Raw genomic sequence first — 27,360 nt, 5'->3', positions numbered from 1 at the left:
CCTGCACAGCCTTTACTGCAGACAGAATGAGACAGAACTGCTTGACTTCATAAACTTCACCCTACTGCAATTATTTTCACCGGGAGCTTCTCCTTATAGACTAGCCATAAAATAGTTGGGTAGAAAAATTTAATTAGGCAAGGAAATACATTTTTTGGAGGGGAAGATAATTAGTGCCCATCATCCTCTTACTCTAAAATTATGCCAGCCAACCACCAGCTCATCTGAACCATATTTCATTCCAGGCTGTGATGCAATTTGACGACATATATGAGAAGGATGTCTCCATGGTTTTCAAGTCGTAGGCAGGACCCAAGACACAGGTTCAATAACTTGACTGATCCCAGGTTTTACAAGTGACCACAGGAACGACAATACCTCTGTGCTTCTGCTCCCCACTTGTAATATAGGGGAAGCAGAACTGCCTCAGGTTGAGGGAGAACATGATAAAGATTGTGAGATACAGTGGTAAGCGATTTGTAAGAAATTTCATTTTCTACTCACGTACAAGAAACACAATGATTTAAATGGAAGGTATTCTAACCGCTCGAGATTTGAATGGTATGATGGATTTGTACAAGCAGACCACCCCTTTTGGGTGTATCAATTGTATTGTGGCAGGGTTTTAATATATTGGACTTTATAAAAAAGATCAACCAATTTCAGGGCATTGTCCTTTTTCGGAAGTCTACAACATACCTTTTTTAATAAAATTACCTGCTTAAAAATGACAGATGCATAACAAAATCTTAAATTGGAGACAGTTCTATGTATTTTATTTTTGCAATGGCAGTGAACAGTTTTTGAAAACTGGGTTCAAAAGTTGCCACAGTTCACCCCGGAGCATGTTGTACAGCTGATAAAAGGACCTATTCAGTTGGAAAAACATTCGCCATTCAGAAGTTTTGTAAATGCTTCCCAACACCCAACTCTTCTGTAACAACCCATGTGCCATACCCATCACTTCCTTCTGAATGCCTGAAAACAAGCTCTGGATTTCCAAAAACTCCTGGCCAAATTCTGCCATCTGTTACACATATGACTCCTTCCCAGCACCCACAGATTTCAGTGCACAGGTGTATTTTAGGGAAGAACTTGGCAATCATCCCTCTCTCTTTTTAACACAGAATATATTCTTCAGTAGAATATTATTTACAAAGTGAAAAATCAGGTGTTGTCCCCCTGGATCCACACTTTTGAGGGAGATGTGACCTGTGTTTCACAGAATACTAGAACTGGAAGAGACCTCGAGAGGCCATTGAGTCCAGTCCCCTGCCCCAATGGCAGGACCAAGTACTGTTTCATAGGAATGCATGGGATTACTTCCCAATTCCCCAAAGGAACATGCACTTGGCAAATGTCTGATGAACCAGACTTTGCTATTATGAGTGTTCTATATCCCTAGCAGCTCAGCCTTGGATCTTTCTTGAGCAGACTCCAATCATACCAAAAATATCTGTACCAATAAAATGATGCAACTTCCAATGCTCACCACATCTTTGTTTTGACTAATGGGAGCTCACATCCATTTCGCCTGCAGCACAACATTTATCCACAATGCCATGTGTGCAATATTTAACACTGTTAAAGTGGATTTGACATGAAAATTTTAGGCAGCAATCCACACTCAAAACACAGCCAAATACTCTTAATATTTAGATATGTTGTGGAGCGCGGCCAGGTAGCAAGAATGCCGAAGGTATGTATGAGACAAATATCTAAAACCAAGCTAAGCACTTCTGGACAGATTGCTGTTCTGCCTTTTTACCCAAAAGCTTTCCATCATCTTACAGGAGACAGCAACACCTAAGTGCTCAGAATAACTTAGCATTTACTTTAGTGATAAACATTACACTGGGCAAATTTAGGGCCAGATCCTGTTCCCACTGACATCAATAACAAAAGTGCATTGATTTCAAAGATGGGGATAAGGTCCTTGGAACACATGAACCAGTGAGCAAACTGACTTTTCCGTTCCATGGCCAAGCTGAATAATCTAGAAATGAACATTTTTTTTTCAAACACTGAATTTCTCTGATTTTCCTTGCTCAAACAAAATGTGTGTGTGTTTGTGTGCGTGAGAGAGAAAGACATTTTGTTTCACAAATGCCCACTGAAAATGAACCAGTTTGACATTTCCACTTTTTGATTGCAGTTTTTTCCAATTGAAATACGCATCAAATTAGACCTGAACTAGTAAATAATTCTGATGCCTTTGAAAAAGTGTATTTTTGATGAATGCTCTGTTCCTGGAAGACAATACACTCAGGTCTACATGCAACCTGTTAAGATTGATCTATTTGCCCCAGATCCCTAAATGGCCCCCGCAAGGATTGAACTCAACCCTGGGTTTAAATGTCAATAGCGAAAATCTGCGAAGAAACTTTAAATGTAGATCTCTGGAAGAGTTTCAATAAAACCTCTACAGAGTTAAGTAAATTATCAGACATGAAATTACACAAAACAATCACATGCTGTTAACTATACAGTAAGAACATTTATTTTAACACTTAGAGATCTCTCAAGCTAGGTGATTTGATAAAGGAATCAAAACCACCATACATTTTATTCTCCAACTTTTTCTAACTTGAACTTAAATTTATACAACATCAGATTTGCTTATGAACAAAATTACGAATTAAATCATAACAAAAGACAAAATTTACTGGACCCTAAATTATTATTTGTTTGAATTCTTCTCCTCTCTTCCTCAGATCACCTTGAAGTAAGTTCCTCTTCCTCATCATCATCCGCATCCTTTTGCTTGGCCATGAATCTCTGGGGGCGGGGGGGGGAGGGATGGTGAGAGAAAGATTTTAAAATTACTTTGTAGCCAAAGACAAGAAACCACACTTAATGGTTTATTCTTTATGGAAAGATATGCGTCATGTTTTAAATATAATGCACATTTAGTATTTAACATCCAGAAGCTGGTCAACTCCGGATGTTGACTAGACCTGATCCCCCTTAAAGTCTGCTAGTTAATTTTCCTTAGAGACTCTCTTGTCTTCAGGCCTGCTAGTAAAAAGCATTTATCAATACTCTTCTTACTGTGCCAAAGCACACACCTGCACCACTCAGGACACGGTAAAAATAACTCCTAAATTAAATTTTCTGGTGGTAAAATTAGTATCTTAGTTACATATGCAGCCATTTTAATCACAGTCGGGAGCTTTGATAACTCAATAGCATTTGATAAGGCTACAGTTGTAAAAAGGTGGTAAGACAACTAATATCTGTCACACCTTCCTGGGTGGGGGAGGGTTTCACAGATAGAATTTCTGAACCTTTAACTCAATAGTCAAGGTTATTAAGGGGTTAATTTTATTTCTTTAAAACACTGTACACTTCACATTAGAAATGCATTTTTTTATACGATCAACAGAACATGAACATGAGTGTTAAGATGCTGGAAAAACAATATAATTTGCACCTATCTGCAACTTCTTTATAAACTATTGTCTTCATAACACTACCTGACACAATCAGCAGTTGACAGAAAAAAATAGATTTAAAACTCTCAAGTACTTGCTTATGATTTAAAGGGAAAGAAGTAAAAACTGTTACCTCCATATTCTGCTGATGACGTTGTGTCTTGCAATGATTTTTCATCGATATCTCATCTGCACAGAAGAGTGAGCAGATCTGACAGAAGTAGCCAGCCTTTGGAACAAGAAAATCTAAACCTTTTTGTGAGACAGAGAGAGAGAGAGAGAGAGAGAGAAAGAGAAAGGTTAGCGATTCATCAATGCATCTCATGCATCTGATGAAGCGGGTCTTTGCCCACTTTTGCTCCAAAATATTTTAGTCTATAAGGTGCCACAGGACTTCTTGTTTTCAATTCATCAATGATTTTCAATTTACTTATATACCAGGTAAATTTAGTATGTGTTCATGTATGCATGTGTCCCCAGCCTTTTGGTACCACTAGAAGAAGAAATCACCAGTTCGTCACCCATACATTGACCCCAACACCCTACCCACTAACTATTTGGGGTTAAAGTCCACAGATTAACTCATATGTCACAGGAACAGAACAGGAGCTCCCAGAGCTACTGAAATGATGAGAAATTAAGTAAAACTATATCCAGATAGTTTGACAAGTGACTGTCGCTCCATACCACAAAGGAAGCGGAAAATCTTTGTTGTCACTGCCAATCTGAGCTAGGAAGCACTGCTCTAACCCTAACCTGAACCCATACACCATTCAGCTAAGGATATGACAGAAAATTCTCAGTGGCATTCCAAAGTACTATCACACCTGTCCAGTGCCCCATCTCTGGTGAATCATGAAAGACGCCAAAGAAAACATACAATATATTATGGTTTTGAGGAGGGAATCTTTCCTGACCTTCCAAAGCATGAAGTTTAGGAACAGAAGATGTAAGATTCGATTATGTGCCTTGCTAGACTTTGCACCATTTAAGTAATTTTTATGTACTTTTCTCCCTAAACATAATATATTTCATGAAGTGAATTACGCAAGCACTCTCTAGATCAAGAACAATTTTAGGCAGGAATGTCATAATTCCAATTTGCTAATAAATTCCTTTTCCTTGTGTGTTTACATGTTTCCCAGACCCAGAAGTTTTAAAATTACCTGAACCAAGTGCATATACAGTCATCCCCCAGCATGCGTAATTCTGATCTGCACTTAACTTGCATTAATGCGACTTAAGTGGAAATCGAAAGCGCTCCAGCCCCTGGGAACTGGGGGAGCCAGTGAGAAGCAGTGTCTGGATCCCAGCTCCCCTCCCTGACTTACATGAAATTCAAGTTGTGCAGGAACACAACCCTCGCATAACTTGGGGTATTACTGTCATAGGAATAAAATATAATGGAATACAATAATTGTAGATACTATAATTTATAGATCTGCATTTCAGGTCTCGGGTAAAATTTTCAAGAGTGTCTAAGAGGTGTAGGAGTCCAAATTCCATTTTCAAAGGTGGAATACCTAGAACCTGAAGTCTCATTGCATGTTAACACAATGAAGGCTCCAAAATTCCTAACTTCTGAAAGATTTAGTCACCTAGCCTGAGGCTGCCCTCTAATTTATCCCACTGCATTAGAACACAAATTTCTACCCTAATTAGAGGTGAGGTAGAGATTTCAGTTAAATATGAATCCAGGTGTCTATTATAACGCTTATTACTTACTCCCCTCCAACACTGATTGTAGGAAACAGTTTAAAACATGTGGCTAAAACAGAAGATATTTTGCCCTGAGAATTTCAAACCAGAAGACGAAGTAAACCTTTCATATCATAGTAACAGAGAAAGCCGTGCTAGTCTATATACTATCAAAAAAAAAAGGCAGTGAAGTAGCACTTTAAAGACTAACAAAATAAGTATCATATCCAAACTTAATTGTGTTTTATATTTTACAACAGGCTTTGTGAGTCTTTGATCATTTATTTTCTCAGCATAACATATTTGGTATCAAAACAAAAAGCGGTCAAGTAATACTTTAAAGACTAGCAAAATAATTTATTAGGCGAGCTTTCGTGGGACAGACCCACTTCTTCAGACCACAGCCATACCAGAACAGACTCAATATTTATGTAAGAATTTCCAATTTCACATATGAATACAGGTCTCTACACAAATGGGCTGTAAGATAGTTTTCAAAAAAAAGGGACGCTGTAAATTAAATCGTGATTAAAGACTGGTAGTTCATGGCACAGCAATGATGAAAGTTATAGAGCAGGAGAGAGCCAAGGAAAGGAAGAGAAGGCAACTTTGAAAACCAACAGTCAGAGACATAAGGGAACAGGGCTACACTCCCTGCAGAGCTCAGGAGATAGAAGAGAATAGACTGGAGTTGAGCAGTGTGGGAGAAAAGCTGGCCAAAGAAGATGGCCAGCAGAGCTATATCAGTAATTAGGACTAGTACTAATGGGGCTGCAGACACAAAACAAACACTGTCTAGAAATGAAGCATGGAAGCTAGAACTGGCTTAGCCTAGAAACCAATCTGCAGACTGACAGGCTGGGGAGACCAGAGACAGGACAAAGAAGCTAATAAAGCAATCACAGCTGCAATAAGGAAAAAATAGTTTAAAAATAGTTCTCTGCCAATTGGTGGTCTTAAGATATTAGAGATGCAAGATAAGTGAGGCACAATACAAGTTTTGTTATCCAACATCCATGCAGAATGGGGGTTGTCAGTCAATCAGTGTGCCAGTTACTTGAGATGGGGCCACCTTTCTCTTTTTAACTAACAGTCAAACGTCCTCCACACAACCTGCAGACCTTTCCACGTAAAGCAACAGAAACCGGACAGCGTATCACTAGAGCCCCTCAAATCCACGGGTCTCCATTTTTATACAGACAGGCATCCTCATCTGCAGATGCAGATATCCACAAATCATGTTTGTGGATGAAGATGCGGGTACCAATTTTATATCTGTGCAGGGCTCTATGTATCAAGCCAGATTTATAAAATAAACATATGCAGAAACCTTTTAAGTCACTATTATGTGGATTTCTACCAAATACATTCAAGTACACCCAAAAAGACAAACTCTGGGTAAGCCTGAAAGCTTTTCTTTTGCCAACAAAACTGGTCCAATAAAAGATTACAGTAAACGCTGTGTTATCTGGAACCCAGATAACTGGCAAGTTCAATTAATCAGAATCTGGCAGAGCCAGCTGCCTACCTGGGGCAGTGGCCCCTTCTCAAGTAACTGGCGCACTGATTAACCTGAAATCCCCATTCTGCATGGGTGCTGGATAACAAAACTTGTACTGTGCCTCACTTACCTTGCATCTCTAATATATTGAGACCACCATGGCTGCAGTAATACTAACAAAATTAAAAAACATGGCAATCACATACTAAGATTACAGAAGTGATTTAAACATCACAAAGATTAGCTCACACAGCCATCTTAACTCCAGCATTCAAAAAGCCTTAAATCTTAGGATATGTGGACACTGCAGTTAAACCATCCAGCTGTTCCAAGTCCTGCGAAGCGCTTCCGGTGTCCCAAAGCCATAAGCCACCAGGGAAGAGAGATGCGCTTTCCCAGAGCCCAGTAACTTAAAAGGGTCTGGAGCAGGGTAGGCAGCACTGAAGTGCTGGCTGCAAGAGGCTAGCCCACAACCCCGCCCGTTCCTCAGGCCCCGAGCCAGAAACTGCCCCAATGCCTTGTCCAGAGGCCTGGCAATTCTGCCAGCCCTGAATGACCCCAAACATCTAAACCTCAATTGAAGAATTGCTCAGCCCAAGTCAGCTGGCTGCATCAGCCATGGGCATCTTAAATGCAGTGCAGATATACCCTTACAGAATGGAACATTTTACCAAATCATTCACAGCCACTAGAAATAAACCTTATACAAGCCTAAATAATTCTCACAGGCGCATAAAAAGTTATTCTACCCATCAGAAACATCTGATTATTGAGTATACGTATGCACATATTTTACTTGCTAACATGCCTAAACAGCAATAATAGATCCCATAATGAAGATACTTGCTAATGAAAATCAAAGTTGGGGGCATTTAGAATTTTAAGCCAAGAATTTACATTTTACCTTTTGGGGTGCTTGATGTCTTGGATTTATCTGCTGAGGAATCCACTTTTCTTCGTTTAGACTCCGGTTCTGTACCTCCTGATCCACATTCATCCGTTAAAGACATAAAAATATAGTTTGATGCAAACACCAAGTCTATGATTGTTACTGGTTTTTATACTGTTTGGCTTGGCTAGGCCTAACAAAATTTTCTTTATTTAAATAGACAGTATCACCAGATGAACTTTAAAATAAACATTTACATTTTACGAAGTCACTGCAAGTGCCTTGCTTCTACCATTAAACTCATTACAGACGGAAAAAAAGGCACTACAGACATCAGCTCTGAACTGCTTCCAAAGCCAGAAGGGACCACCATGATCATCAAGCCTGACCTTCTTCAAAGCACATGCCCTAGAACTTCCCTAAATTTATTCCTAGTTTAAGTTAAGTATCTTTGACTGAACTAGATTATATCACTTATGCAAAAAAAAAAAAAAATCTTGATTTAAAAATCTCCAGTGAGATTGGCAAATTGTTCCAATGGTTAATTACCATAATGGTTGAAAATTTGCAATTTATTTCTAGTCTGAATTTGTCTGGCTTTGGCTTGCACCCACTGTACCTTATTATACCTTTGTCTGCTAGATTGGAGTGACTAGGATCAAATTTCATTTCCACAGGTAAGTAATGACTTAAGAACATAAGAACGGCCATACTGGGTCAGACCAATGGTCCATCTAGCCCAGTATCCTGTCTGCCGACAGTAGCCAATGCCAGGAACCCCAGAGGAGGTGAACCGAAGACAATGATCAAGCCATTTGTCTCCTGCCATCCATCTCCCGCCTTTGACAAAAGGCTAGGCACCATACCTTACCCCTTGCTAATAGCCATCTATGGACCTAACCTCCAAATATTTACTGAGCTCTTTTTTAAACTCTGTTAGAGTCCTGGCCTTCACAGCATCCTCTGGTAAGGAGTTCCACAGGTTGACTGTGCGCTGTGTGAAGAAAAACTTTCTTTTATTAGTTTTGAACTTGCTACCCATTAATCTCATTTGGTGTCCTCTACTACTTATATTATGGGAACAAGTAAATAACTTTTCTGTATTCACTTTCTCCACGCCATTCATGATTTTATATACCTCTATCATATCGCCCCTCAGTCTCCTCTTCTCTAGACTGAAAAGTCCCAGTCTCTCTAGCCTCTCCTCATATGGGACCCGTTCCAAACCTTTAATCATTTTAGTTGCCCTTTTCTGAACCTTTTCTAATGCCAATATATCTTTTTTGAGGTGGGGAGATCACATCTGCACACAGTACTCAAGATGTGGGCGTACCATAGTTTTATACAGGGCAAGTAAGATATTCTTTGTCTTATTTTCTACCCCCTTTTTTAATTATTCCTAACATCCTATTTGCTTTACTGACTGCTGCTGCACACTGCGTGGATGTTTTCAGAGAACTATCCACTATAATTCCAAGATCCCTTTCCTGATCTGTTGTAGCTAAATTTGCCCCCCTCATATTGTATTTATCCATGTAAAAATTCCAAAGTTAGGAGGACATACAGACTGTTGCATTCTCAGGGCATATCAGTGTACTGAAACACACACACACACACATTATGGTGTAACTGACTCTCATGCTGCTCAATACTGAATTTTAAAATACTGCACACTCGTCAATTAGCTGCATTTGGACTGGAGAACACTGATTCCATCACAGAAAAAGGATGTATCTGTGGAAAGAGTTTTTCCTGGTTAATGTGGTCTATAATTGTACCAAAACATTTGCTTCTGGAGATATGCAGACTCAGAGGTTCCTCTTATCTAGAAAATGCGTGACTGCAATTATTAGTGGTAAAAAATTATATTCTGATTTTGCCCACAGAGCCCAGTTTGAGTTGGGGAACCATGGTGCTTAATAGTGTAAAAACAGACAGAAAAAAAAATCTTTGTGAGTGTCCGAGCTCCCAAACATTAATACAGAATAAAACTGCAGGACTTTGCAGCCGGAATCAGAGTAGAGGCAGGAGGCCTTTATAATCATTTCTAAAATGCTCAAAGGAGAGAATTAATGTGCACATTCCCCAAATGGTTAACCATTTTAAAATGAATTTGACAGGTAACATGGAATGCTAAAGAAATGTGTCCATTATTAATTTATTCAATTTGACCTTTTGTCAGAGACAAGGGGGAAGGCAAATCGTATCTGGAATCCAAGGGGAGCGTAGAGCCTGTGGACAACAAGCTGGAACAGTACATATCCGTGCTCTAAGGACAGATCTTGAATTCTAGTTTTGGGAATTCTATCATGTTGTGCAATACAGTATACACCTAAGCAACACCAAAAAAACCCCAGGAAGGACAAAATTAAAGCAGGAAGAAAAATAAAGCAGCTTCTACAACATTCTCTTAAGAAACAGCTGCAACGTCCTGTCAGGGTGAAGATGAAATGAGACTAATGAAAAATTATGAAGCAACAAGATGACAAATCTCTACATTAGCACCTTACCTGTCACAGTTTCTTCAGACGACGAAGGCATCTCACAGCAGCCTTCCTGCTTTATATCTGCATCAGGTAGCAGACTTGCGTTTAGAGAAGGTAATAGAGATTCTGTAACTGGTTCTTTAACAGCTGCAGTCTGACTGTCTTCACTCAAATGACTTGATTCTAGAGTAGTTAGGGTACCTTTTTGTATTTCCTCCTTGTTGGAATCAGATGTTGAGCTTTCCACTAATTCTATTTTATCTGCTTCCTCCTTATTGTCCTTGTTGCACTTTTCTTGCTCTGTTTCAGTAGGTGCCTGAGGTGGTGGAACAATTGGTCTTTTCCTAGGTCTACCTCTTTTGCCTGGGATTTTCACTACATAAATATATGAAGAATTATATTAACCCATTTATCACGTATTGGAAAGCATTTCTTCAGATTTATCAATACCATTAAAATTAGAAGTGAAAAAAATTAAGCACTTAGCAATTTTTTAAAGCTTTTCATTGGTGCAAGTAACATTTGGAAATGAGATTCTCCCAGAGAATGATGAGAGGAAAATGTATTTTTCACATCCCATGTCTATTCATGTCACAGATCTGTTAGTGCATGTTCTCTAAATTCTGTTTTCTTTTAGACTCTGATTTCTGTATAAATCTAAAGTAAAGATTTCATCTCAGATACTCATTTGTATTGAAACCTTGTATAATATCAGCAAAAATATGGTGAAATATTATTTATTCCTTATGTACTTACCAAACTGACACCAAAGTGATGCTTACTGATTAGACATAGCTAAAGGTTAACAAGATCCCCCCTTGTAATTAAGAAGGGATTAAGGCATATTCCACCTTTCCCTATCTGTGAATCTTTGCTCCATTAGCAGTATATGTCCAGAGAACTATTAACTGTTTGGGAACTAAGTAGTATAATGCTTTAACCCACACATCTTTCCCTGCTGGACACCCATATTTAAAGCCTAACTTTCAGAAGTTGGGAAAATAAATATGAGATGCTCCATATCAGAACTGAAATGCATCAGCACTAATTTGAGGGAAAACTCAGAAGTACTGAATCGACATTATGCATTACCACTGGTATGAACCATTCATTTTCCTTGCAATTTTATTCAAATTTCATAAGGCTCTCCCTGCTAAGATTCTGCCCATTTTTAATACTTGCTTTTAAATATCTGACTGTACTTTCTCTGTTGTTGTATATCACAAATGCTTCTGTTCACTTCTGGCTCTACTTCCTACCTGGAAGCTGCTGCTTGCTCTTGGTTTGTGTCTCCATTTCATTTGACTCATGCGCTTTGTTCAGGCTTAGCTCTGTAATTAAAGATTATATTTAAATTCTACACTTCTATCTAGGTAGTTTATTCCCTTCTTTGATACAATAGCCAGCTATCTGCATAGTCGGATACTGGCTCCTATTAAGTGCCTCATTAACATATAGTTTTACATGTATTTATGTTGATTGCTTAATTACATATTTTAAAATCAATCTATACAGCTGTTTCAGTTCCTACCTTCAGGCTGATCACCCTCAGTTTCTCCTTCTCTCTCTTTTTCACTTGTCTTGTTCCAAATTTCAGTTTTTGCCACCTCCTCTGTATTCACAGTAAGTATCTCCCTGACCACTTCCTGTGTGTCTGCCACCAGAGTCTCATTTTCTACTTCCTTTGTGTCAGTTTCAAGAGTCGTCTTTTCCTCTGACTTTGAGTTTGCAATATAATCCTCCTCTTCTGGCTCTATATCTGTTAGAATTTCCATTTCTTCTGGTCCTGCAATTGCAACAATATCCTCTTCTTCTGGTCCTGCAATTGCAACAATATCCTCTTCCTCCTCCTCCTCCAGCTTTTTGCCTATAAAAGTATTTTCTTCCTCCTCTTCATCCTCCTCCCCAACTTCATCAACAGTGACAAAGTTTAGCTCCTCTTTTAAGCGGTTGAAATCAGCCAAAAAATCATCTTCGTCTTCAGTAACTTCATCTAATGTTTCTAGAGGCTGATCATCACTGTCTTCCTGTATTTCATCTACTGTCACTAAATTACTAGGATCTTCAGGCAGCTGAGAAGAGATAAAATCTCCAGGATCCTCAATAGCCCTTCTATCATCCTCTTCCTTTGGTTTTAAGGTCTCCTCAATATTCAAATCAGTAGGCTCATTTAAAGGTAGCTCTTCAACTTCTCCTATTTCATCTACAGTTACCAATGGTTCTGCTTTCAAGAGATCTTGCTCCTCATAAACTGAACTGGAGATATCTTTAGGAATATCATGTGAGGAAAAGTCTTCCTGCTCAGATATCTCATCTAAAGTGACCAGCGATTGTGGGTCTTTTACTGCTTCTGAAATCAGCTCTTCTTCATTTACTTCATCCACAGTAACTAGACCTTGTGGGTCTGTTATTGATTCTAAATTAGAGTCTCCTTGCACTTGTGCAGTCACCTCTTCCTCTTCTCCAATCTCATCTAAAGTGACAAAGGACAATTCGCTCTCAGCAACATGTGCTATGGAGCTTTTACCTTTCTTCCTCTTTGAAACAGGCTCAGAGGAAGAGCTATTTTTAGCAGAGTCTTTTCTCTTCCCCCGTGGTGGATTTCGCCTGGTTTGAACAGGAGAGTCTGTCTCTTCCACAACCTCATCAACAGTAACAAACTCATCCAAGTTAAATGGGAAAAGCTCTTCTTCCTATGGAATGTAGAAGTATGAATTTAGTAGGCAATATGCACCATTATTATAATGTCTGTCATCTACATTTTAAGACAGAACATGAAACTTCAATTTTTTTCTGTTTTTGAAGTGAATTTACTGGCTGTCAAAGGTTTCTGCAATTTGAAGTTGACAGCTATATTTAATAATTCAACAGCTAAAAGATGAATGATACATTAATGGACACATCCCACTGAAATCAAATGCATTTTATTTTGCACATGTACTACAAAACATGATCTGAATGAACACCTATCCACAGAAATATATACATAAGAAATTCATGTAAAGAAAAGTAATTTGCTTAGTTTATAGGCTTTGTTGCATTTTTCAGTACTGATGTTTCAACTCTGAAGATGAGCTAAAGGAATACGATACCTTGAGAATTTTACGAAATCACACCTGGATAGAATTGATTTTGTTAAAAATGGACCACAGTCCCAGTGTATATTTTATTCTTCCCCCTGAATTTGCTAGAACAAAACTGTAATCCCAGAAACCCCTTCAAATAACGAGGGCACTTGGATAGATGAGACATTATTTGACACAGCAGATAAGGCAGGCTACAAACTGTCCACTTTTAAATCTTATGTTTTCCCTTCATACCTTTCACCTTACATATCCCATTTTCTCTTTCCTTCCATCCTTACAGTCTCCAGTTTTGACATCTATAGCATGATACGTATCCATTATGACTCCAACATACATACTAATGTAACTGGTGAGGCTTTTCCTCTAATCCCTTCAACAGGTCATTTCTCCCATCAACATATGCAGCCATTCCTTGCCATGGATAATGAGACGGGATGCGGTGGGGGAGGTGAGGTGTTGGTTTTGTGAGGGCCTTGATTAAAGTGGAAAAAGGGGGATGTTGCTACTTAACGGCACACTCAACTGTGCACAATGCGGTAGGATGCTCAGTATTGATTTTCACTAACTGGTTTACAAAACAATAATTTTCTACTGATTTTAAAAAGATGTAAATGGTGGATATTTTGGCGCTAATTCAGAATTTTGCTCCAAAATGATAAAGCAATTTTCACAGTAGCAAGAAACTGAAAACTGCTTATTTGGAATTCAAACCCATTTTGAGCCATAAGGTTATCATCTTGGGCCTAATAAGTAGAGAAGAGTCCTTCTGAAAACACTTTATCAGGTGAAAGTCAAGGATGCAGTAGAAATTAATTCTTGGCAGGGAGATGTAAGTTAAAAAAAAATCCATTTTCCTGACTCCAAACACCACAACTATGAAAAGGTGTCTGTACCCTTGTTCCTTATTTTTTAGTAGTCCTGGCAAAAATCAAAACCACAAGCACAAAGAAAAGACAGATCTGTAATGTCACATGCCAGTAAACAAAAGAAAATACTGTCACTTCTTAAAAAATGACTTCTTTGGAACTCAGAAATGAAAGTATTACTGGTCACCTTCAAAAATTTTGCAGCCAGTAAGCACGAAAAACAGTCTCTCACAATGAGAAAGCAAAAGAGGGCAAGAAGATGATCATGCAAGATAGACTAAGTATACAGCCAACACTGGAAAAGAAAATATGGTTGGCTACATAGCTACAAATGAAGAAACTCTTTTCCTGGCAAGTGGAGAAACACTATTGCAAGTAGCTGTAGGAAAGTAAAAAAAAATGAAGCTACAAATCATCAGTCACTAATTAATAACTGCCTTTTCCCCACCTACTGTGCCTTTTTTTCAATTTGCAGCATCTGTATAAATCTCTGACTGTTGTAGCACAGCTCTGGAAATAGTAACTATCTTTTTACAGTGAGCAAGTTAAACAATTTTTTTAAAAAAGGAAAGAGGGACAATCATAAGCTTAGGCTTCAACTCAGCTATCTGGAAAAGCCATAACCACCTCATCTTTGTCAATTCATTGTTTAAACAATGGCATAGTAGGAATGCAATTATCCTCTCTCTCTAGCAGAGAGCACACAAATTTTTTATGGGAGAGGCAGTGTAATTATGGCTGGCTGTAATCCCTCCCCACATCACACGAGCTATTTGACAGAGGGGCTGGAAGAGATTAACGTAAGTTTGGAGTCTAAAAGTCAGGCTCCTTTTTGAAGCAGACAAAATCTGGGATCTAAAAATTACTATTTCAAAAAAGTTAACCTTTTTATATTCACAAAACAGGAAACCAAGTTCTGCTTTTTGCAATTTAGACAGCTAATAAAAAGTTGTCAAGAACAGTATCCTGAAAAATTCACTAAGCAAGAGTTCAAGAGAAAAAGCTAAACTTATTTTGTTACCTTAAAGAAAACCGTTATTGTTAAGTCCCACTATGTTTGGCTCCTTACCTCTTTTGGTTTTACACTGCCACTAGAGCCAGTTTTAGAATTCCTACTAATTCGACCAGCAGGAACCTGCAAAATTAGACAAAAATTCAAATGAAACAAGTTAGCCAATCAACCAGTTTGTCAGAAACAACTTCTTCCCTTAATGAAGTTCTTTTTAAATAGTCCACACAAACATATTTGATTACATGCTTGGCAAGTATAGAACTAAGCCAACCACGATCTATCAGTCCAGGCATATAGTCTCTAGTACCAAGTCACCAGTAATGTCTCGTTTAGTTAGCTGTTCACCATTCGCAACCTGAGCCTGTGCACGATAAGCTAGGACTTGACAAAGGCAGCATCAGCTCACAAAAGGAGAGAAAACTTCTTTCCCATTTAGAACTATATCAAGAACATAAAGTTATGACACTCAGTACAGACCTGCTTACAGAAGTTACCTTCCTGCAATTTTATCCAGGTAACATTTTCAAACCAGTTACATACTTGAGTTGTACACAACTGGTTGCTTGCAATTCTGCAACTCCAACTTGTCTGCTGGCCCATACCAGTTCAACAGTATATAAAAAAGGGAAGGGAAATATAATCTTACTGTCTCATATTCAGCATCTGGAAGAAGCATCAGAGTTAGTTACTGGTCAGTCACACTGAACCAGCCTTCCTGCCCTTCTCACCTTATTGCTGTTGTCGTCTTTCTTCATGCTGGATGATCTACTCTCTCTCTCTTGAGACTGCTTTGAACTACCCCTAGATTCCACTCTTGAGTACTTGTCTTGCTGAGATGCACTCCTCCCAGTCCCTCCTTTTACAAGAACAGGACTTATGTCCAATTTAGATTTGGTGGTGCTGTCTGGCAGACTTGATTTGCTGCCAGTAGCTCTTGACTGACCCACTTCTTTTGATGAAAGTTTCTTCTCAGTAGCAGATCGGCTTCTGGTTTCAGGTTTTGAGGAAGCTTTCTGCTCCTCTGTTTTAGTTAGAGAAGCCTCAGTTCTCCGCATCATAACTCTTGACTTTGCTATATCAGGGATGGACACCACAGCCTTTAACATCGTTTTACTAACAGAGGTGGGTTCCTTGATGGATACAACTGTTGTAGCTGATGTACTTGCTTTGCTGGTTTCATCTATTTTAACTTGTTCTGGTACTTGATTTTGAGTTGCCTTGATTAAAGTTCTTTCATTCTTCTCATTCACCACATTTTTTTCAGTGTTCTCTATGTCCATCCCAACAACAGCCACAGATTTTTCAGGTTTCTTCTCTACATCTGTCCCAACGTTGGCCACAGGATTTTCAGCTTTCTCCTCTAGGTCTGTCCCAATGCTAATTACTGGCTTCTCCAGTTCCTTCCCGACATCTGTCCCAATCTTAGCCACGGACTTTTCCAATTTCTTCTCCAAGGCTGTCCCAACTTTGGCCACTGGCTTTTCTGGCTTCTTCTCAATAGACACCATAGCACTTTCTTCAGGTATTTCAAGTTTAGTTTCCACTGCATCATTAATAGCACATTTTACAGGAATATCCAATTTGTTGCTTTGTTGCAGGTCACCAGCTGACAGCACTTCCAGAGAAGCTGCAGCAGAACTGGGTGGCACTGCTTCAGAAACAGCCTCAGCTGTTTCCTCTGTTGCTGATTTCACACCAGAGTCTGACTGCAAATCTTCTAGCTTGTCAACACTGGACACCACTTCTAATGATCCACTCGCACCAACAGACAATTCTTCCAGTTTCACATTCGTTTCTTTCTCTGCTACAGCTGTGAGAGCAGATTCCAAAAATTCTGTTTCAGAGTTATCTTTAACTACCTCTTCCGTCCGAAGGCTGGAAGGAGGCAGCAGAATCTCTTCTGATTTAACTTCAGTTAATTCATCATCGGCTGGTTTGATGTCCGAGCCAGTAACTATAAATTCAGATTCCCCCTTGGATGTTTCAACGTCCGACGGTTTTGTAGTAGAATCACGTACCGTACTTTCAGGCTCCAACTCAGTGGTTTCAATCTGAACTGTCGAAGTTTCGGCTTTGACAGAGTTGGAAATGATTTCTTCCTTTGCCACACTAGGGTCTACTGGAGGATTAGCAGCTGCTGTTTGCACCACTCCTGATCCCTCTGGGGTTTTTTTCAAGTCAGAGCTAAATGTATTTAAAAAAAACAAAAGAAATCAAACTATGTTGAGAATTCCACAGTCATCAGTAACCTCTTGACGCCAATGGTTGGGATTTCCTGATGCATTAGTGGCTTAGCATTGGGAAATCTAGCCTATCAGCGTTAAAATGGTTAGAATATCGAGGCAAATAACTGATTAGTTTACAATTTTTGTCTAATCCACTTCAGTACTGAAGACCTCTTATAATTCAAATATTACTTACTTGTAGTCAGATTTCTCTGAAGGTACTATACACTATAGATGTGTCCTGTGACCTCAGAGCTGACAAGCAAGGTTAAATTTGGATCTCTGGATGAAGAAGAAATTGTGTGTACACACACACAGAAAATGTAAACATCAGTTTTTCTATAGGGAATTGAGACAAACTCTGGCAAATTGCTCAGCTCTCCAAGAGTGACATTTGAAGATAATATCCTGCACAGCAACTACCCTGTTGAACTCAAATGTAATGAGTTTAATGTTTTCTTTTCAACTGAAACGATCTTGGTTATAATTGTGGGAAAGGCCACACACACAGACAGGGCCTCCTTTCAGCAATGTTCTATTTCGTCTGTTTAAGCTTACTGTCAGCTCCCAAGATAATAAAGCCCAGGAAGACAAAGGTAAAGGATAGCACTTTTCAGAGAATTTCAGTTGCAGGCAAGTTTTTATTTTCCCTCTCTCTTTCTCTCTCTCTGAAAGAAAGCATCGGCTACAGACATTCTTTGGAAACTTCCAAGGCTGAAATGTCTAAACCTCCTTTTTGGTGACTCCTGAAAGGGGGCATCCTGAGAGTACATAAAACTAGATGGAAAGGTGCTAATATAATAAATTCTGATGTGTAGGTTAGATGATAAAACGTATGTAGAAGATAAATCCAGAGGGGATAAAACAGAAAACTGGTTAATAAGCAGATACGTATCAAGATGCCGATCTTTACTGTGATCTCTCAGATCCAAAATATTTTGAAAAAGTGTGCACAACCATATGAATCTTCACGAAGGGTACATGAAAGACCGCTGTTTTTTTAATACTTCTGGCATGCTGACATCAAGAAAGTCCAAGGCACACTCAAATGGAATCAATCACTGAAGGCCCAACTTCAATGTGGTAAGATAACAAGTTAAAGACTACATTAAGTCAGTAGAAAGAATTAAAGCAGCCAAAAATTGAAGAGTAAATCTCCATCGCCTAAGCATAAGAGGCACATTTTAATGTGCTTTGAAAGCTTATTTTGCACCTTCATCTTCGTCACTTATACTGAAGAGAAGTAGGAAGAGTGGGTCTAGTTCTGTTTCAGATGGTCAAGTAACACTATAGATTAAACACAGTTGTCACCTATGTTACTGTTATGCATCAGAGTACTGGACAAAAACTTGCAGCAACATTAAGTTGATCAGCTTCCATCTGTGATAAGTAATCTACTGCAGTCCTCCCACTAAAAGGTGGCAGGCACACAGCATTCCAACATATAGCAGGAAAAATCTCTTGGAATAATGGATCCTGTGTGTTTGAACAGCTCCTGCATGGAATTTTGGGAGTTTCATCCCATGCATCATATTGTTTACTTCACAGTTACTGGAGATCTCAAAGAGTTAGAAACATTGTCTCACTTGCTCATTCAAATAAATTTTTTCCTTCCAAAAATTTGCTTGGAGTTTAGTTTTGTTTGTTTAAAAACTGACTTAAAATGATTAATCTGCTTTTTGTGGCCCAAGTATTAAAACACTGGTCAGTCATGACAAAGAAATTTTGGTATTTAACAATCCTAAAAGACAGGTCTCTGAATACCAAAGACCCGTGCATGTTCCAAAAGTGAGATCCACTTCAAATCTATTTCCCTTCTATTCAGGTGTACAATAGCCCCGTGCAACACTTGCCTAGTGGTTGTATGTAGAAAAACTCATGTGGACAGCTTGTTGGAGCGCTCAGGGAAAAGAGGCAGTCCTGAAAGACTAGCTCTACTTAGGAAGCATGGAGATTATGATCAAAAATAAACTCAGTGTCCCCTGCCGACCTGAAAACAGCTCAACATCCACAAATGTGGCAAATCTCTCCATAAGTTTCATCAAGAATGGAAAAACCAGCAAGTTTACTAAACATCAGTAAATAATGCAGAACCATAAGTTATTTGCATCTTCAACTATTTGTAGTGACTGAAAAAATGCACACACATCTCATTTACATAGATCAACTGAGACCAGTCTGAATCTTCAGGACTGTGTGACCTCTCTTCGAGAAAGAAAAGTAACTTGGTAGTCTCTCTCTTTTTTAAAAAAAAAAAAAAAAAAAGCAAGCACATTAAACTGATAGATTCAAACTAGGCTTTCAAAGCCACAGCTGACACATCTAGGCAAGGAAACAGAACTGTGAAAGGTCAATGAGTGAGGCAAAAATATCAAGACAGCTGAAAATGGGTGCAAGGGTATGAAAACCTTGCTATGCTTTGGGAACGAAGAGGCATATTGTATAAAGACATCTGTGAGTTTTATCCAAAGGGAAATATCTGAGGCTCCAGTCTTGCATCTTCAGCTATTTATGTGAAAACCCACCTTCAGAGCTACCCACTGAAGTTAGCAACAGAGGGTCAGCTCCAGCAACTCAAAAAGAACAGGCATGGGCCATAAGGGATGCATGGTAGTAGAGGCAAATCCTCAATTTTCCATTTTAATACCAGATTAAGAAAGAGACTGCATGTTGGTCTTCATTCTTCTGGAATCTTAACCTGGAAGATTAAAATTCTTAACTACATTTCCTGAAAGAAACTACCATCTTCATTACTGGCAACAGTCAGGATATCCAGGCCAGTGGCTCACCACTCCAGCCAGAAGGTCAGGTAAATGGCCTTAGGCCATTTCTTCACACTGGATAATGATCAAATGTCAAAAAAAATTCCAAGATTTCTTTAAGATTATTCTCAACCATTCACAGGAATCAGGAATACCCTTCCCCCTTACTTTGCCCAAATTATTCTACCCCATTCCACTCCACAGATAAATTCCACTGGGGAGGGAGGGAAGCATGACAATAAAATAGCACTCTTCCCATATTATGGGTCTTATTTTCTGCTCCTTATATAGTGATTATATATCTCAAAGGATAACAGACCTGGTAAGAAAGCCTTACAAAGCCAAATGTTAGGATCATTCTGGCACGGACACAATTGCCTCGTAGGCTGAAAGGGAATCTATACAGGGTAACATTGGTAAGCAAAACACTTTATTTTGTCCATTTGTTCGCCAGCCACAGTACTACTTTGTGTAGTACTTGCAACTTATGTGGATCAGATTCATTTTCATTGTGCCATATTGGTAGGTCAGCTGCTATCGAGAACCCATCCATCTGGAAATCAGTAAGGTTACCTGAACATTTGTGTACCTGAGAACCACAAGTTCAGAAATAGTCCCTATGCTTCCAGTTTCCAATGTGCTCTGAACACCACTCATGAGTTTAGGAGCATATTAATATTTTGGTTTTACCTTCATAGCTTGGTATTATTTTAAAAAACAAAAAAACACAGCATGTGAACCATATGAGAATCATCAGGAGCACAAAGAAGGAAGAAACCATGTTTTGAAAATACTGCACCATTATCAGCTCTATGATATTACACACAAAAATCTTATAAAAAACATACTATAGACTAGTAGCGCACAACATTATCAGAACATTACTTCAAATAGTATTCATCTAAAAATTAAAGAGCACCGTAAATTTTCACACACACAAACACACGCATATACACTAGTATGAAGATGTGACTCTGATTCACAGAAAACATTTTAAGGACAAAAAGTAACCTTCCCCCACCTACAAGAAGTAGCTGGTATAATCTACTGCCATTTGAAATTTAAAATATTTGTAAAACATCATGTTTTATGTTCTACAACCAACAAATAGTTATTCCATAATTAAATATTTTGCAATCATTCAGCCATACAATGTACATTTAAAACAAAATTTCGTCTGGGAATTACAAAGCAATAATATCCCCTTTCTGGATTCTGATGTTAAAGTACCTAACCCAGTTTTCCATTATCTGGTTAGGGCTATAATCAATTAGAAGTACTAAGTAAATTCAGAAAACTGAAGAGAATCTTTCTCTAATTTGTTTTACCATTTTGGAAACAGAACCAATAGTTCTTGTTGCTTGATAAAAGACAGCACTAAAAGATGAAATACAGGAATGACCTACTGGCCAACTACAATGGAAGCTTTTTCAGCAACATTTTCCCCACCATAGCTTAAGCACATGAGAATAATCCTGGACCAGGTGAAATTAATCACAAAGATAATTATTTTAATAGAACCAGGATTTAACCATGTTTCTCCAAGCTCCCTAAGACCTCAGACTCTCAGGCACACACACACACTTTAGGGGAAAAAAACCCCAAAAACTCTATGCAAGTAAAGAAAGCAAATGTCTTTTATAAACAGAAAAAAAACTGAAAAGGAAGTGGCAGCAGGTAACTGTTAGCATATCTCTAAATAATCCAATTGCAGGTTTTTGCCATGTACGTAATTTTTGAGAGACATGTGAAGTATTAATTAAATCAGTCAGGGAGGGCCACTTTTTCTACACTGTACACAAAAATTAAATATTTGAAAGGCATACCTTCCTTTATTTGGTTCTTGGTTTTTCAACTTTTTGCCTGTAACTTCAGCCTGTAACATAAAAATCACTGAATGTTGAACATCTATGAAATTCAGAAATGACAGCACAAGAGCACGTATATGCTCATCACATCCAGTCAAAAACACCATAAAGCCCATTCATAACTACACAAGAAATATGAAATGACAATGGATAATTACTTCTAAAAAGGTTGTCCCATCACAGAGCACATTTCCTAAGATGTGGTTTAGCCTGATGCCTTGCAGAACTTTATAACTGATGACTGAACAGATTTAACATTCAGTTTGCGTTATGCTTGGAGGTGGGAGGTTTAAAACCTAGTCAGATCATAGGGTAGCATCCTCTTTGCGGACTTGAGTATTCCCACCAATGTAACAAATGCACTGCTCCGATACAACTATAGTCTGACTAGCAGTGATAGATAAGACACAAATTAACTCCAAATTAGATACATTAATGTTCCACATTCAACAAAATCTTATAGTTGTACTAAGCTAAAGGCTTGACTCAGCCCTCTAAAACATGTTGATGTAGCATTTGTTTCTTAGAGTATAATCAAGACATTGGTTTTTTACAACATTAAAAACTCACTTTTTTTAATTGAAGGATTATATCCTCTGAAAACAAGCCACTAAAACAACCCAAGCTCTCCAGCTGCGATGATAGGGAGTAAAGTCCCAACAACCTTTAAGCAATGGCAGGGACTTTGAAAGTAGTAATACTGTGTTTTGGTTCAAGCTAGAATTACAGTATATAGAACTATGCTACATTACTTCAAAGATCACCACTTTTACACATTACTACAGATATATCCATGACAAAAAGTGGACTGGAAGCAATTTTCAGATCATATTATTTCAGTATTATCACTTCTCAGTCATACATACACCACCATACTAATGGTATGTGTAGAAACAGTTTGTACACACTAAATGGCTCAGGCTTGGAAAGACGACAGACAACTGTTTATATTTTAATTTATTCTTAGAAACCTACATAATGGGAGGTTTTTTAGTGAAAAGAACACATATGGGGAAACAGCGCTGGCATTCTTGGGCACTACAGAATCTGCGTAAGGGGATTTTTCAGTATTGTAAAACTCAAAAAATGATGATGTACACTTGGAAGGAAAACAGCAAGGAACAAAGAGGAACTCATCCACTCCTGCTCTGGTGATCACAAGATCCCCAGGGACACTGCTAGTTCTCTCTCCATTCTGAAAACTGACCTTTTATTCCTATCCTTTGTTTTTAGCCAGTTATCAGCCCACGAGAGGACTTACCCAACCTCATCTCTGTCATGGAATCAGAGGGAAACTGCCATGGAGATAGACAGGGAAAGTATCTTAATTTCTGCATCTTCTGACATTTGCAAGATGGCTTTTCCGAGCACTGGTGATAGAAGGACTAAAATAAAAGGCTTCAGCACGTAAAGCTAATATTATTATATCTCCTTTCCGGAGGTGGTATATGCATGTGTGTGTGAACACGATGATTTGCCTGTCTTCTCATTACAAACACTGATTTAATGAAAAGACAAGACCAGTACAGTGTTTGGGTTCTGTGGATGGATACAGAAGAATGTAGCCAAGATTCCCAGCAAATCGCGATAGCAGTCAAGCTGGATCTCAATGCAGTATCAACACAGCATTGATCCCAACTTGTATTGAGGTTCTTGCAAGTAATCTGGCCCTGGAACTGAGCCCTATCAATTTGGGGAAAATTCTTCTTTAAAGCTCTGGAATTTAAAATAATTCTTAAACTGACCAGGAGTGCCTAAAAATCAGAAATTCCAAATTGAGCATTTTGAAGGTGGGAATAAATATGCAGACTCTGGGACCCATAAATACAGATTCCTATAAGGCCAGCGTAAAAGGCTGCAAGTAGATTGTGATGGCACTGGGAACCATCAGTTCCAAAGAGAGGTCTCTGCTTGGGCAGACAAAACTGCTGCAAATAGACAGACTCCTAGTCCCCTGTTTGAACTCCTTTAGTGGAGGAGGAGAATGTTTCACTTGTGCATCTAACTCACATGATGCTGAGAAGGTTCGATCCAGTTCTATTGGCAGCGCTTTCAGTACCAATGATGAGAAACCACACAGAGGATGGGACAGGGGTATGCGTTTCTCCATGACTTCTACCAATATTAGACAAGCATCAGATTGGTAGCTGTGCTAGTCTGTATCCGAAAAAACAACAAGATATCTCTTAGTCTATAAGGTGCCACAGGACTTCTCGTTGTTTTTCCTGATATTAGACCTTCTCTACTGAGAGCAGATACCATTAATGGGGAGATTGCAAGGCTGGGAAGATAAAAATATCCTCTAAAGTGCTGTAAGATACTGGAGCCTTGGAAGGCTGCATCTTATCACCAGCAGAGTCAATGAAAAGGAACTTTCAGTGATCAGCAACGAAGGGTCCTGTGGCACCTTATAGACTAACAGAAAAGTTTTGAGCATGAGCGTTCGTGAGCACAGACTCACTTCATCAGATGCATCTGATGAAGTGAGTCTGTGCTCACGAAAGCTCATGCTCAAAACTTTTCTGTTAGTCTATAAGGTGCCACAGGACCCTTCATTGCTGTTACAGATCCAGACTAACACGGCTACCCCTCCGATACTTTCAGTCATCAGTGTTTCCTTAAGGGACTGCACCTGAGGCTGTGTCTTAGAACAATGGCCCTAAGTGATGGGTGTTGGGGATGGTACTAAATAAGTCTGGATCATATTCACCTTCTGATCACAGCCAGTGATGTCTGGCTGTGGAAGGAGCTCCAGCTTCTGCACTTAGTAGAGACAATAATTTCTCTGAAGCTGTGCTGGTGCAGAGCCTGAGCAAAGCTAGGGCTTAGTGTGCTGGGCACAGCGACTTGTCCAACATGGATACGAGCAGTATCCCTTTTCTCAGTAAAGCTAGAAAGAAACCTGCTTTTATTTCATCTTCCAGTTTTCAAAACAAAGGGAAGCTAAAACTTCATTCAGTTGGTGTATGTGAGGGTTTATCATGTTACCTTAAAACAGACTCTCAGGAGCACACCCACACTTTGCATGATGTTTGCTGAAAAGATTTAAGGGTCAGTCTGTATATTTTTTTTATAACTGCCTGTTATTCTTTTAGGAGGCCCAGATGGAGGATTCTCCACTTCAGTTATTTCTGCTCCTGAGTCAGACATCGGACATCAAGCCAGGAGGTACACTTACTTTTTGGCTTAGGGCAACATTCTAAGGGTGGTGGTTTACCAGACTGGATCTGACTGAGACCCCAAAGTACCGTAAGGTACTTCTAAAGCCAGAGCTCGTAAGCCTGTGATGTCTGGCTGTGGAAGGAGCTCCGGCTTCTGCACTTAGTAGAGACAGCAATTTTGGTGCAGAGCCTGAGCAAAGCTAGGGCACTCAACTGGAAAATGGGAATGATGACCAGATGCTGGAAGATGACTAAATTGGTGCAGACGGAATTCTGGAACAATTCTTGGCAGGAGTATGGGATGAGGTTTGAGAATAACTCTGCCCTTTCAAAACCATGTATAATAGGGAGCCTGCCATGAGGATCTCAACCTTTCTACTTTTCAAAATGATGTAATGGATACTAAAACATAGTCTACTGAGGCATGGTACAGAGAACAACTTCCACTTGGTTATATATGTTTGTCTAGCTGAGGCTTCCTGCTTTACACAGAATTTTCTAAACTTCAGATGAAAATCTTTCAATGAAAGCCATCCAGCAAGCATCCAAGCCATCAGATGCAACAATGCTGAATTCAGTTGTTGAACTTATTGTTCTAAAAGATCATGTCACACAGAGCAAGCAAAGTGGCCCGAAGCTATGCTGAGAAATTCACCAGACTTGAAGTGTTCGACCCATAGCTGGGTTTATTGTATCAATCCACATCACCTCAGTTTCCTCAAGATCCTGGGTACATGCATTCCTCCAGATCCTCATGTTATCTGTCCCAGGGCCCAGAGGATGAAAAAGGGATCTGATATAGAGGCCAGGCAGGAGCTACTTCTGGAAAAGAACACTTGACATTTCTTGTTCACATCTGTGGCAAACAAGTCTGTTGATCATGAAAGAGATTCTGAAACAGTGGATCCATGATCAAGCACTCAGTTGCCCAAGAGCTGTCTGCTGAAGGAATCTACTAGTGAATTCTTAATAGTTCTTAATGCTTGAAAGACACAAGGCCACAGCCTTGGATGCCAAAACAAAGAGAAAAAAATGATCCTAGAAGTGCTCAGTGGTATCATCAAATTCACTCCTGGGAAGAAAATGCTGAATGCACTGCAATTGCCTGAGAGTACAATGTCAAGCAGTTTATGTGCTTTCTCTTGCACCTTCTCTGAAATCTAAAGTGCACTGAGTGTTTCTGATATGCATTCAATAAGATCTTGAACACCTTATCAACTGAGAGAGGCTGAGGGTTTCATTGCCTCATTAGGGAGGATGAAGAAACTGCAGCTGGGATTGTTCATCCTTGTCCATGTGACTTTCACAGCACTCCTCCTGTTTTGCAAATAACAAAAGACCTGCCTCTGAAGAGCTATACTACCTTCTGGTAGGAGGGGATCCAAGACCTGGGAAGAGGTACAGCTGTCACGGACTTGCAGAAATAAAGTTGCATACCACAGGATGCCAGTAGGGCCAGTGTTGATAGACTTATGGATACCAGACCCAAATAAGGACATCAGTGGAGCTGTTCTTCAACACTTCTGACCAGACCTTGAAGACCTTACCAAATTCCTACTGTGGTCCCCACGAAAGGGAGGGAGGGAGACAGATCCATTCTTTACTGTCCACCAAAACAGAAGAAAAAGTGTACAACTCCCCCAAAGGTTGGGTTATTCTTGGACACATATTGTGGTTCTCTAATGTCCATTCTACTTGAGAGGGGGAGGCAGTCTGTACTTCTGATCCCTTGTGCCTGTGATCCAAGGTCTTGGTGACAGGTGTTCTAGCCAGCATTACCATCCATCAACCTAATACCATATACGCTTCAACGGCAGACAGGAACAGTAGTGAAGAGAAAAGTACTGGGCAGACTGATGCTGAAGGATGGTCAAGCCCCACATATGAGTACTACCGGCACATATTCAACATCTGGTACAGAGGCACTAGAGCAGTGGTTCTCAGCCAGGAATACATGCATCTATGGACATATACAGACATCTTACAAGGAGCACACAAACTCTTTAAAAGGTATTTACCTAAGTTTACAACAGGCTACATAAAAACCACTAGCAAAACTAGAACAAATTAAAATTTTATACAATTGCTTGTTTATGCTGTTCTACACACTGAAATGTAATTTCAATATTTATGGCCCAATTTTCTCATTTTACAGTAAATATGAGAAAGTTAGCATTTTAATGTGATGTGACACCTTTATATTTTATGTCTGATTTTGTAAACAAGCTGTTTTTAGGTGTGGTATAACTTGGGAGTACTCAAAGACAAATCAAACTCCATAAAGGCGTACAGTAATCTGGAAACGTTGAGAGTCACTACACTAGTGGAACCCTTGTTAGACTACTAACTGTCCTTTGACTGTTCAGCCCATC

General features: G+C 39.2%; 1 protein-coding gene across 5 annotated transcripts in view; it reads right to left on the bottom strand.

The window, feature by feature from the left end:
- Window positions 1-2,477: 2,477 nt before the first annotated feature.
- The window catches only part of ZNF638 (zinc finger protein 638), a 72,052-nt gene continuing 47,169 nt past the window's right edge, over window positions 2,478-27,360 (bottom strand). For 2 of the 5 annotated variants that reach the window (XM_074992185.1, XM_074992186.1), the window contains 9 exons: window positions 21,786-21,835; window positions 15,701-17,156; window positions 15,030-15,095; window positions 11,540-12,701; window positions 11,268-11,339; window positions 10,033-10,383; window positions 7,538-7,615; window positions 3,568-3,686; window positions 2,478-2,778 (listed from right to left, as the gene is read on the bottom strand). In XM_074992185.1, coding sequence (XP_074848286.1) covers window positions 2,716-2,778; window positions 3,568-3,686; window positions 7,538-7,615; window positions 10,033-10,383; window positions 11,268-11,339; window positions 11,540-12,701; window positions 15,030-15,095; window positions 15,701-17,156; window positions 21,786-21,835 — 3,417 coding nt within the window. In that variant the 3' untranslated portion in view covers window positions 2,478-2,715. The remainder of the gene's footprint in view (window positions 2,779-3,567; window positions 3,687-7,537; window positions 7,616-10,032; window positions 10,384-11,267; window positions 11,340-11,539; window positions 12,702-15,029; window positions 15,096-15,700; window positions 17,157-21,785; window positions 21,836-27,360) is intronic. The other 3 variants (XM_074992188.1, XM_074992189.1, XM_074992187.1) reach the window with 3 other exon arrangements.

This window comes from Carettochelys insculpta, chromosome 4 (assembly GCF_033958435.1).
Source record: "Carettochelys insculpta isolate YL-2023 chromosome 4, ASM3395843v1, whole genome shotgun sequence".
Classification (NCBI taxonomy): domain Eukaryota; kingdom Metazoa; phylum Chordata; order Testudines; family Carettochelyidae; genus Carettochelys; species Carettochelys insculpta.
This window is presented reverse-complemented; position numbering and strand designations above follow the sequence as displayed.